General features: G+C 42.9%; 1 protein-coding gene across 1 annotated transcript; it reads left to right on the plus strand.

The window, feature by feature from the left end:
* Window positions 1–403: 403 nt before the first annotated feature.
* xpc (xeroderma pigmentosum, complementation group C) lies at window positions 404–12,054 on the plus strand. The gene is made up of 14 exons (XM_083974974.1): window positions 404–694; window positions 1,772–2,104; window positions 2,253–2,349; window positions 2,611–2,695; window positions 2,846–3,003; window positions 3,358–3,478; window positions 3,571–3,660; window positions 4,411–5,247; window positions 5,871–6,031; window positions 7,783–7,864; window positions 8,938–9,069; window positions 9,698–9,867; window positions 10,097–10,190; window positions 10,696–12,054. Exons 1-14 carry the CDS (start codon window positions 580–582, stop codon window positions 11,029–11,031), a joined length of 2,811 nt encoding a protein of 936 aa, XP_083831100.1. The 5' UTR covers window positions 404–579; the 3' UTR covers window positions 11,032–12,054.
* The last annotated feature ends 49 nt before the right edge of the window (window positions 12,055–12,103 follow it).

Below are 12,103 nucleotides of genomic sequence, written 5' to 3' on the forward strand. Positions count from 1 at the left end.
TAGGCTATATTGTCAAAATTATCCATTCTTTATAGAAGTGACTACTCACACATTATATCCGATTATGTCCCAATAAGATAGATAAGCTGGGATTCAATATCATCTTGGAAAACAAATGTACGTTATTATCCTCAAATATTCTCTACATCAGTTAATGTGCTTCATTTTATTTTTATTTCATTTTTTTATATGAACTTCCTTCAAATTAAATGGAAATGAAGAGGAGGCAGGTGCAAGGGTGCAACCAGGCTATATGGGTGCACCGTGCAGCCCAGGTGCAGCCTCTATGGGTGCAACCCATGGAAATATCCATGGTGCAACCAGGCAGCAACATTTTTTTTTTAACCAGGCCACAGTGGCAAAGGCGTTGCGGATATGGCGTTGCGGATGTGACGTCACAGTCCGGCGTCCGCCACAGCCGGAGTTTGTTGTTATGAAAGATGTTGGAGAAGTGAACTTACACAACGGCGGCGTGGAGCAAGAGGAGCTGGAGGACATCTGGTCGCCTGGTTTAGTGAAAAGACGTTTGAATAATAATTTTAAAAAGATCGAGAGAAAGAGAGAGAGAGAGAGAAAAAGATGGCGAAGAGGAGAGAGGAAAGGGGAAAGGGAGAAGAGATCGAGGCCGGGACAAAGAAGCAGAGGCAGGTGCTAAAGAGCAGCGCAAAGAAGGAGAAGGAGAAGAAAGATGCAGGTACGATGGGACGACTCACCTGGACTGAGACTGAGAGCAGCTAACAGACTGTCAAAAATAAAGTTCAGCTGCAGAAACATTAGGAAAACCCTGAAACACATGTCCCTGTGTTAGTGGTCGAAGTGATGAAAAATAACACTGTTGGTGCAGACTGAGCTGTAGAGTCAGTGATTAAAAAAAACAGTGAAACATCTACTATTATAAAACTAGATGTAAATATGCAAAAATGTTATGTGACACGACCCAGCTGATGTTGAACTCTGATAAACCTCAGTGACTGAACTTCTTTCTGCAGCTTTTAAACAATCATGTGAACATGTGATGTGTTATAATGACAGACTGTGATGAGCTCTGTCACTGACTCACTTCATTCAGGGCAGAGCCACTTGATCTTACAGCAGAGGCTCATTCAGTCGTGTCAGTAGCATGTGATGATGAACCGTCAGAGGTTTGTGTTAATGCCGAGGGTTGTTGATGATCATCCTGGTCACTGGAGCTGATCTCCAGACTCAGACTCACCTGAGCGTCACTTCCTCTATACATCTAACTTGTTTTGTTTTGTTGTGACAGATGTTTGTTTGGTTCTTCACATCTGCATCTCTGTTCCTCTCTCATCTCATTTCCATGTGTCTGTCACAAGTAACAACAGCAGTGTAAACACGACGACCACTGTACAGTTTTAATTATTGTGATTAGTGCTCACTCTATTTATCGTATAGAAATTGATCTTTTCCAGTGGCCCCAAAAGCTGAGGCAACATTTTTGCTTTTTTGTTTTTGTGTGTTGTCGTTGAATATGATTTATATAGTAAATTTGCATTAGGCTAATGCAGTTGAGATTAATGGAAAGCAAATAATGCACTATAATGAGGATTTAGTTCAATTGTTTGATTTATATTGTGCAGTTACATAGAGCTGCATAAGACAAGTTACAGCTAAAAAATAAATGTTTAATTAACAGTTTGATAGTTTTGCAAAGGTAGGGGGGAGAAAGTGTGACGACAAGGTTCAGTACAAATGGGGTAAAACTTGAATCACATATATAACATAATAAACATCTGTTCTGTCTGTGTCACAGAGGAAGAGGAGACACTTGAGAGGAAGGTCAAACCCAAGAAACGTTTGTCCTCAAAACTGCCAGCAAGTAACAGTAAGACCTCAAAGACCAGTATCACCAACCCCAGTGCCCAGTCCGCCACCAAGACCACCACCAAATCCAGCGCTCCTGTCAAAACCAGTAAATACTTCCAGTCTCCGGTGAAGCAGCAGGAGGTCGACAGTGAAGATGACTTTGACATGATGACGTCACCACCACCACCTGGGAAGAGACCAGAGAAGAAGGAGGAGGAGGAGGAGGAGGAGGAGGAGGAGGACAGTGAGGAAGATGAGGATGACTGGGAGGAAGTGGAAGGTGAAGATGAGTAAAAGTTATTTTGTTGTGTTTTCTTACATCTCCACTTTATTAACTCTGTGTGTGTGTGTGTGTGTGTGTGTGTGTGTGTGTGTGTGTGTGTGTGTGTGTGTGTGTGTGTGTGTGTGTGTGTGTGTGTGTGTGTCAGAGCTGGATGAGCCTCTGTATCCAGGTGAACCTGCAGACCCTCCCCTCCCCTCTGAACCTGTGGAGATCGAGATCGAGACTCCAGAGATCAGAAAGAGGTGAGTGACACGTGTGGAGGGTTATTTCTTCTTTATTTTATGGCTTTATTTTATTTTATGATAAATATCATTGATAGATATCTGAAGTCTTGCTTCGTCTCTCCTCCCTCTTCATGTTGTCAGAAGTCAAACACATGAGCATCAAATGAATTGTATGACACGCTTTCTTGGTTTGTCATAATAAACTGTGTTTATTTCAGATTCATTGACTCATTCACAGTTATTTATGTCTCTGTTTAACTGTCACCTCTGATTGGTCAGGCAGAAGAGGAAGGCGGAGTTCGAGGCGTACCTGAAGAGGATGATCAACAGATGCAAGAAGGACCTACTGGTGGACACACACAAGGTGAGGCACACCACTGCACCTGTGTGTGTGTGTGTGTGTGTGTGTGTGTGTGTGTGTGTGTGTGTGTGTGTGTGTGTGTGTGTGTGTGTGTGTGTGTGTGTGTGTGTGTGTGTTATGTGTTTCTCCTCACACCTGTGCTGTGTTTCCCAGGTTCACCTCATGTGTCTCTTGGCCAGTGGGATGTTTCATAACCGTCTGTGCAGTGAACCCGACCTGCTCGCCATCACTCTGTCACTTCTGCCCCCCCACTTCGCCCTGGTTGCTAAGGAACGCATCGACAACAACTACCTCAGTGGACTCCTCAGATGGTGAGAGAACGTAATTCGTCTTATGTAAAGTGGATTTTTTATTTTAAGTTTTATTTTCATCTCATCAGTTATTAATTAGATGTAAATTAAACCTTCTGCTTTTTGTTTACATCAAGACAAAACAGTATACACAGATCAAACTGAGCTCATTCAGGCTAATCAAAAGAAGATGAATGGAGAAAATACATTAGAAATGAAAACAAATTTGATTCTGCATTTTGACTCATAGTTTTAACCAACTCTCTGCCTGAACGAGTCAGTCACTAAATTGCAGTTACTGCAATATGATTTAAAAATTAAATCTCAAGATCACATTTTTCAGATTTCTGAAACACCCGTCCTTGTTGTTTCCAGGTTCAGAGCCACCTTCACCCTGAACCCCAGTCTTCCCTATGAGGAGCGTCCGGACCCACGGGCTCTGCTTGAGAGGCGGCTCGCCAGCCTCTCAGCCCGGACCCACCAGGAGATGACTCATGTTGGTGTTTGGTTTTAACGATTGAACATGTGACTGAAGGTGCAGAGGTCTATGGCCACGATGTTGATGGTCCTGTGTTTGTCTTCCTGCAGCTCTTCCTGCTTGTCCTCCGCTCGCTGCAGCTCTTCTGCCGATTGGTTCTGTCGCTCCAGCCGCTTCCTTTCAAACCTCCGACAGCAAAGGTACGGACGTCACAGTCACTCTGACTCATCCACTGGAGTGAGAGGAAACACAAACCTGGTTCAGACTTGGATTAAAACAGCTGCTCCACTACAAATGTCCTCATGTACTTCATTTGAGTTGATTTGATTTATTTGCACATAAAACATCACAAACACATTATTTACAGATTTTAAGTTAATATGCAGGTTAGAAAAACACAGAGGCTACAGTTAAACATAGGCATAGAAAGATAGAAAGAGAGAGACTAATATACTAGGTCAATGGTTCTCAAAGTGGGGTCCGGGGACCCCCAGGGGTCCTTGAGAGGGTTCAAGGGGGTCCCCAACTTTTTCTCAAAATTTCACCACATTTTTTCCCCAGAAATGTCTTGAAATCTTTCAAAAAAAAAAGTCATGCCACTGGCAGTAATTTGAACCTACATTGACAAAAAAAAAGTAACATTATTCAGTCTCGGAAAAAATAATTGTGATTTCTGGTGTTTTAAAAATGTTGTCCAATGGGGGTCCGTGGTCTAATTTGTCATTTTAGGGGTCCTTGATATAAAAAAAGTTTGAGAACCACTGTACTAGACTAGATCATCTTGAGCTGATAAATAAATCTGTATTTTATATTAAAACTCCTCAGCGGAAGAACTGAAACATCCTCTGATGTTCAACTAAATGTACACGTGTGTTTTGATATGTTATATCCTGCGCTGCTGACACATTATTAGCTGCTGTTTGATCTGAAGTGATCGTCTCTGTCTCCAGGGAAACGGGACCAGAGCATTGACTGCTGCCTCTAAGAAGAACCAGACGAACGCCGACACCTCTAGGACGCCCTCCCCCCCTGAGCCAAAGGTCTCTCCTGGCACCAAGAGAGCGTCTGGAGCAAAGGGAGAGCGAGGAGGAAAGAAAGCCAAGAGGAAAGAGGTGAAGGAGGAAGAGGAGGGGGAGGAGAAGGCTAAACCATCCGGTGCACAGAGACCAAAGAACTCCAAACGCCGCAGCATCGCCTCCAAGGTTAGCTACAAGGAGGAGAGCAACAGTGAGCAGGAGGCGGGGCTTAGCGAGGAGGAGGAGGAGGAGTTTAAGGCCTCCAGTGAGGGGGAGAGTGAAGAGTCAGAGCGAGAGGAGACGAAGTCAAAGAGCAAAGTGGGGAAGAACAAGAAACCTGCAGCTTCACAGAGGAGGAGTGGAGGAGGGAAGAAACAGGTGAAGGATGAGGGGGAGGAAGAGGAGCACAAGGATGAGGGAGCAACGACGAAGAACGGAGCAAAGCAAACGGGTGGGAGGAGAAAGAAGAGGGAGGGGCCTGGAGCGGACGAGTGGCTGGAGGTGTTCGTGGAGAAAACATCCTCCTGGGTCTGTGTGGACGTCGACCACGGCGTCGGGATGCCTCACCTCTGCTCCCAGAATGCAACGGCTCCGGTGACGTACGTGGTGTCGGTGGACGGGGACGGGTTCGTGAAAGACATGGGGAGGAAGTACGACCCCACCTGGATGACGTCATCTAGGAAGAGACGGGTGGACGACGACTGGTGGGAGGAGACGCTGGAGCCGTTCCTGGGACCTGAAGACGAGAGGGACAAGAAGGAGGACAAGGAGGTGACACTCACTCACTCACTCACTCACTCACTCACTCACTCACTCACTCACTCACACACACACACACACACACACACACACACACACACACACACACACACACACACACACACACACACACACACACACAGACAATGATCAAAAGATACAAACAAAGAAATCTGATTAAATTTAACGTCTTTCCGATGGGGACGATAAAGACTCTTCAACATGTCATTTTTCTGTCTTTCCACAGATTTTACTGTGGTGGCTGAGCAAAAATGTCTTGATACTGCACATTAAAATAATAATAATAACATAACACTAATTAGAAAGATGAACATTGTCTGTGGGGTGGGAGGTCAAAACTTAAGACTGTCCACCCTCCAGGTTACATCCTGGGACTTCATCAGTCTTCATCCCAGCTGCAGAGAGTTAACTCAGAGAAAATCCTTCATTTGAATGAAACCCTGAAACGCTGGCCTCCTTTAATGATAATAAAAAAGTACTTTACTCATGAGCAGACAGTTGATCTCTGTCTCCGTCTCAGTGAAGACACAGGTCTTTAATGGTCAATTGATGATAAACTATGGCTCTTACATCAGTTACATCCTCTGTGCTGACTCTTTGTTTTTCTGCCTCAGCTCCAGAACAAGCTGCTGAACAAGCCTCTCCCCGTCTCCATAACTGAGTACAAGAACCACCCTCTGTACGCCCTGAAGAGACACCTGCTCAAGTACGAAGCCATCTACCCCCCAACGGCCTCGGTGCTGGGCTACTGCCGAGGAGAGCCGGTCTACTCCAGGTCTGTGCTGCAGGGAGGGGTCAGTTAAATCTGGTAAAGCATGGTTTATACTGTAGCACAGAGGATGACAGAGGACAAACACTCTGAAACTTTTCCTTACTCCTCCAACAGGAGAAACCAGCTGCGAAACCTCCTCTGTACACGGTGCAGATGTTTTACAGATGTGATACAGAGTCATCAGGAATATGGCTGAGTCTGAATGATGTGATTCACTGATATTAAGTTTTATCAATCATCTAGAAACATCACCTGTAGTGTAACCGGGGGTAACAAGGAGGTCATACTAGTTTATTTTTGATTTTGTAAACTGGACTTATTTCACTTTATGAACTGTAGCAACCGAAGCAGAATTAGTTCTGGTCTGTGTAGATGGTGGATCAGTCTGGACCTGGTTCAGTCAGGACCAGACCCTCTGTAGGAGTCACTGCTGACGGACTTTGTGGTTCTGAGTGTCAGTATCCAGCAGGTGGCGCTGTGGGATGAGTTAAACTTGAAGCTGTGCCACAGAGGAACAGTCACTGAGACTCGAGATGAGATGGCACTGTCCCATTTCTCCACACTTGGCTCAGTGCGCTTGATCACGCACACACTTTGGTGACGTTTTGCTGGTGGAACGTACATTTGCATATAGTGTGCAAGCATTTATTAAGTGTCCAAGCACGCGGGGGGGATATTTAAAAGCAATCGGGACATACTTGACAAGTGAAGCCTGTCATCTGAGTGCCATTGTGCACACTAGCACAACTCCGACACACACACAGCACAGCAACAGTTTTAATAAACAGTGCTGCTGGATCACAGTCTCATTTACTCCAAATGTTTCTCTATGCACAAGATTCAAATCATAAAAGTGTAAGCCCAACTCCGTAAGTAAAAAAACTACAGAAAAACGAAAATATAATATATATATAATATAAAAACATGAACAGAGCGTGATGAATATAAAATATGAGATTAAAAAGTCATAATTATGAGATAGAAAGTTAATTTCATTTTATTGAAATTTATTCAATGGCATTTCCCAATCGTGGCTTGTGGCTCCCGGTGATGGCAGACTTCACCGTGGTGCATTGTGGGATTTATACTTGGCCAAAAAACCGCTTGTGTGGGTAAAGTGAAAATCAAGCGCGCTGCACGTTTGGTCGTTGGAGAAATGGGACACACTTGCGCACTTACACTAAGCCCATGAACGTGCATGCCAAGTGCCAAGGGGTGTAAGTATGATCGAGTGTGCATATTGGGACAGGCCCTCTGTTGATCCTAAACCTCAGTGATCAGGTGTGAACTCTCTGAGAGACTGGATGTTGATGTTACACGATGATCTGACGGACACGTGGACGTCAGTGATGAGTGAAGTTACACTGAAGCAGCTCAGAGCTCCACAGGAAGTCACTCCTGCCTGTGGCCGTTAAACTGAACAACTTGAACTCACCTTCATAACTCAGTTATTTGTTTAGTTACTTACACAGATAAAATGACCATGCAAATTCATTTACATTTGCATATTGGTGGTACTGTATTGTATTGTTCTCATATATATTATAGTGTAAGGACATAATTTTTCTTATATTTTGTGTACGTATTTAGAAGTGTGTATATATCTTTATTTTTGTCTTAACCTTTATCCTCTTTATATTCTCTGTTCTCAGAGCAACTGTAATGTAACCTAATCCTCTCTCTCCTGGGATCAATAAAGTATCTGATTGTGGTTTTGATTGTGATTGTAGTTCTGTTTGACTGTGTGTCCACAGAGACTGTGTCCACACGCTCCACTCCAAAGACACTTGGCTGAAAGAAGCTCGGACAGTCAGACTGGGGGAGGAGCCGTTCAAGGTCAGAGAGGAGTAGGAGTCGTTGTCTTCTTTTTCTTCTCCTTCTCCTTTCTCATCTTCCTCTTATTTCTTTCTCTGTGAACCCGATGTGTCCCTCTGTGTCTGTCCCTGTGACTCATTCATGTAAAGAGGAACCGTTAATGACAGAAAGAAAACCTCCTTGTTGATATGGAGATCAGCTCCGACAACCTGACTGCTCTAACCGGCGCTTCTCCTCTGTGATTTACTGAGCTGTGGTTTGTTGTCAAACAGCTGCTTGAGGGTTTAACAGAGAGACGTTTTACTGCTCTGAGTTTATTCAGATTCAGAGGAAGCTGCTTGTTTTCCTGCAGAGTAGAAACAGACTTTTCACAGACCTGCAGAACGTGGATGATCTGGTGTTTTAATGTTAGAGACAGTGAACGCAGCACAAACAGAAGATTATCTCAAGTAGGGGTGGGCATTGCCAAGGACCTCACGATACGATACGCATCACGATACTTGAGTCACGATACGATACGATATTGCGATATCCAAATTTTGCGATATATTGCGATATTCTACGATATTCTACATAGTTCACTGAAAAATGTAAAAGCCATTATACATCTTAAAATCCGAGTTGTATGTACATCAGATGATAGTGATAATTTATGGGACAAACTGAGTCAAAACAATGTAATTCAAACTATCCATGCCATTTTATAAGTTACATAACAACATATTTGCATGAACAACACACTGTCTGAGGTAGCAGTACAGTGACACCTCGCGGAGCAGAGGTGCGGAAGTCGTACTGGATTTACGTCTGAAACATGATTTATTATTTGAAAAAAAAAAAAATCGATATTTAAATATTGAATATCGATATCGTATCGCGCTATAAAGTATCGTGATATATTGCCATATCGATATTTTTTTCCACCCCTAATCTCAAGTGTTTCATCTCTACAGAGACATGAGGTTAAGTTGATGTCCACACTGACCTGTTTGTGCGTCTCAGCCGAGGTTTACAGTGTCTGTTCGTGTGAACTCAGTTTATTAGATGAGGAAGATGATGATGATGAGTGTTGTGTGATGTCTCCTCCGTGTCAGATGGTGAGGGGTTTCTCTAATCGCTCTCGCAAGGCGAGGATGATGTCAGAGCAGAAGGAGGAGAAAGACCTGCCGCTGTTTGGAGAGTGGCAGACGGAGGAGTACCAGCCCCCGGTGGCCGTGGACGGGAAGGTAACTGACATCATCAGAGAGAGACAAGTGATGAAGCCACAGAGTCAAATTGGTCAAAATGTCCAGAGACACAAAAAAGTCTCCGTTGTCCAATCACTGATTTTTCAGGACCTGAGGGGAACAATACGATTGTCTAAAGGAAACTAACTCAACAATGTGACTCTGGATCAAACATTTCGGTAACACTTTATAATAAGTACACACTATTAAGCATTAGTTAAGCATTAATAAATACTGAATTCTTCATTCATAATGCATGAATACTCATTAGTATGTAGTTTAGAAATACAGTTAGTGCTTATCAATGATAAGTAAAACATACTAATGAGTATTCATGTGTTATGAGTGATAGATTCAGTATTTAATGCTTAACTAATGCTTAATAGTGTGCACTTATTATAAAGTGTTACCAACATTTCTGTTATAGACCAAACTAAAACACAACTAATGAAAATGAATTAAAATGCATAGACATCCATTCTGTCACATTGTATCTCTTATTATTTTCTCAATATTTACATATCTTCATTTTCCACTCACTCACCTATAGGTTAAATTGTTAAATTTCTCAGTGAACTGATTGACTGAACTGTCATTCACTCTGCGTGCGTGTGTGTGTTGCCTTCAGGTTCCCCGTAACGACTACGGTAACGTGTACCTGTTCAAGCCCTGTATGTTACCTGTGGGCTGTGTTCACCTGAGGCTGCCCAACCTGCACCGCGTTGCCCGGAAGCTGGAGATGGACGCTGCCCCCGCTGTCACCGGCTTCGACTTCCACGGAGGATACTCACACGCTGTGTAAGAGAGAGAGAGAGAGAGAAATGAGGGTCGTCACAGTCACCATGGAAACCAAAAAGATTCATTGACTCAGACTCCGGTGTTGACAGCAGTTCAGATTTAATGGACTCTGTTGCTGAGGAAAAAGATTAAAATAGACTTGTTAGAAAAACGTATTACATTAAAAAACATATTTTGTTATTACCTCTTTATCTTTATTGTTGAAATGTTTTTATTTCCTGTGTTTCAGGACGGACGGTTACATCGTGTGTGAGGAGCATGAGGAGGTTCTCAGAGCCGCCTGGGTGGAAGAACAAGAGCTACAGAAACAGAAGGAGAAGGAGGTGTGTTTGTGTGCGTGCGTGCGTGCGTGTGTGCGTGTGTGTGTGTGTCGGATCAGAAGCATGCTCTCTTTCTGACACATTTATGGAACTGATAAAATTAAAACTCACATGAGAGATAAAAAAGTTCTTTATGAATTGTCTTTTCTTTGTCACAAGAATCTGCCACTAATCCTCCTCATGTGATTTCTCTGTTGCAAAACGATTGACTAACAGGATTTTGTTCCTATTTATAGTTACATACATTATACAGTATGAATATATAACATTTTTCCCCATGTTAATTATTCTTGGATATTAAAAAATTCCACCCATAAAATCAATTGTAAACTAAAACATATCTACCTGCAGGATAAACTGAGGATTGTTGATGTTACAGATGTTTTAATGTACAGTCAGTCTGTAATTGTAAGATTGTTATTAATGAGTAACTTGATCAATGTGTCTTATTGCTCTCACTCTAAAACCCTCAACATCACATCATCTGTTCTTTTCTTCCATTCTCCAGAAAAAGGAGAAGAGAGTGATTTCTAACTGGACTCTGCTGGTCAAAGGCCTCCTGATCAGAGAGAGGCTCAAACAGCGCTACGGCAGGAAAAACCAGGGGCTAAGCAGCCTCGCACAAGGAGACGACGTTGGTCTCTCATCGGACGAGGAGGCGGCGGCCGAAGGTGGCGGAAACCATGAAGCCAAGACGGCATCAGAGACTCTGGCCATGTCTTGGCCCCAGAACAGACAAACAGAGGAGGACGGAGGGAGCGGCAGCGGACTGAAGAAGAAGACGACTACCAAACGAGAGAAGAGAGGACAAGAGAAACATCTGTTCCCCTTCGAAAAAGTCTGAAGTCAGAGCTCAGACTCTACATCCTGCTATGATCAATCCATCACCACTACACTCTGTTTCTGACCACTGCTGTGTGTCCAGAGGAGCAGCAACATCACAGAAAAAATAATATGGCTTCTCTTAATTTCATATTTTCACTAAAAACAGAACCACTGAGTAAGAATTTAAAAATAAAACTATGAAACCATCAATCAATATTTCAAAGTTACAAATATAGCATAAAACTCTCTTAAATAAACCAGTTGTTACATTTATACATTTTATGAATAATAGAATTTGAAAAACAATTCGAGTGGTCCACTTTTAAGTGGTTTATTTTATCAGTTTCATGTTGTGGTTGTAGATCTGTATTATTGATTGATGGTGTGAAGTAGTTTGACTAATAATTCATTCATAAATTCTTTTTACAATTCCTGTTTAAATGTTTATTGAAATTAAGGAAATGTTCTATTATTGTTCCTGTGACGTCCATGCTCCACAGTAAAGCAGGTGTAACAGATTTTCTGAATTTGTAGCACGTTTGGATCTTTACATGTGTTTTCTGAAGCTTCAGTGAGTTGAGGGCAGCAGGTTGACACATGAATGTGCCCCTTTAGCCCCATATGTGTGTTTAACACAGAACACACAACTCTGTGCTGGTCATTTTACCCAGAAGACTTTGAGACATTCAGTTTCAGTGGGCGGAGCTTCCGTTTCAACAGCCTGCAGCTTCTGTGGAGACTAAACTAAAAACTCTGAAACACTTTGACCTTTCTCTTCTGCTGTGTCGTTTCAACACATTCACCAGTCAGAGCTCTTCGTCCTGCTTTAGGCTCAAACACTTGGGTTCAACTGATGAAGCATGTGGACCAATTTTTGAATATAAGGTTGCATGTCATCTTCGTTCACTCTCCGTCTTCTCGATTCTCTCAGACACTAAACTTCCTCTTTCTCTTCTTCCTTGTTCAGCTGCTGTTTCCATGGAAATTCACTTGTTTCTGTTGTTTTCTCATGAATCACATTCGTCTCACTGACGTCATCGTCTGTCTGACAGCAGCTGGTGGCTCTGTCTGAAGTCGTGAAGCTGTTTTTG

Source organism: Trachurus trachurus, assembly GCF_905171665.1.
Source record: "Trachurus trachurus genome assembly, chromosome: 7".
Lineage (NCBI taxonomy): Eukaryota > Metazoa > Chordata > Actinopteri > Carangiformes > Carangidae > Trachurus > Trachurus trachurus.

What these genes read in the sequence shown, in the direction of transcription:
- xpc (XM_083974974.1), top strand. Translation starts at nt 580, where the DNA reads ATGGCGAAGAGGAGAGAGGAAAGGGGAAAGGGAGAAGAGATCGAGGCC. An exon ending in TCAAACCTCCGACAGCAAAG is followed by an intron (nt 3,661 to 4,410) that starts GTACGGACGTCA and finishes CTCTGTCTCCAG; the next exon opens with GGAAACGGGACCAGAGCATT. An exon ending in TGGGGGAGGAGCCGTTCAAG is followed by an intron (nt 7,865 to 8,937) that starts GTCAGAGAGGAG and finishes CCTCCGTGTCAG; the next exon opens with ATGGTGAGGGGTTTCTCTAA.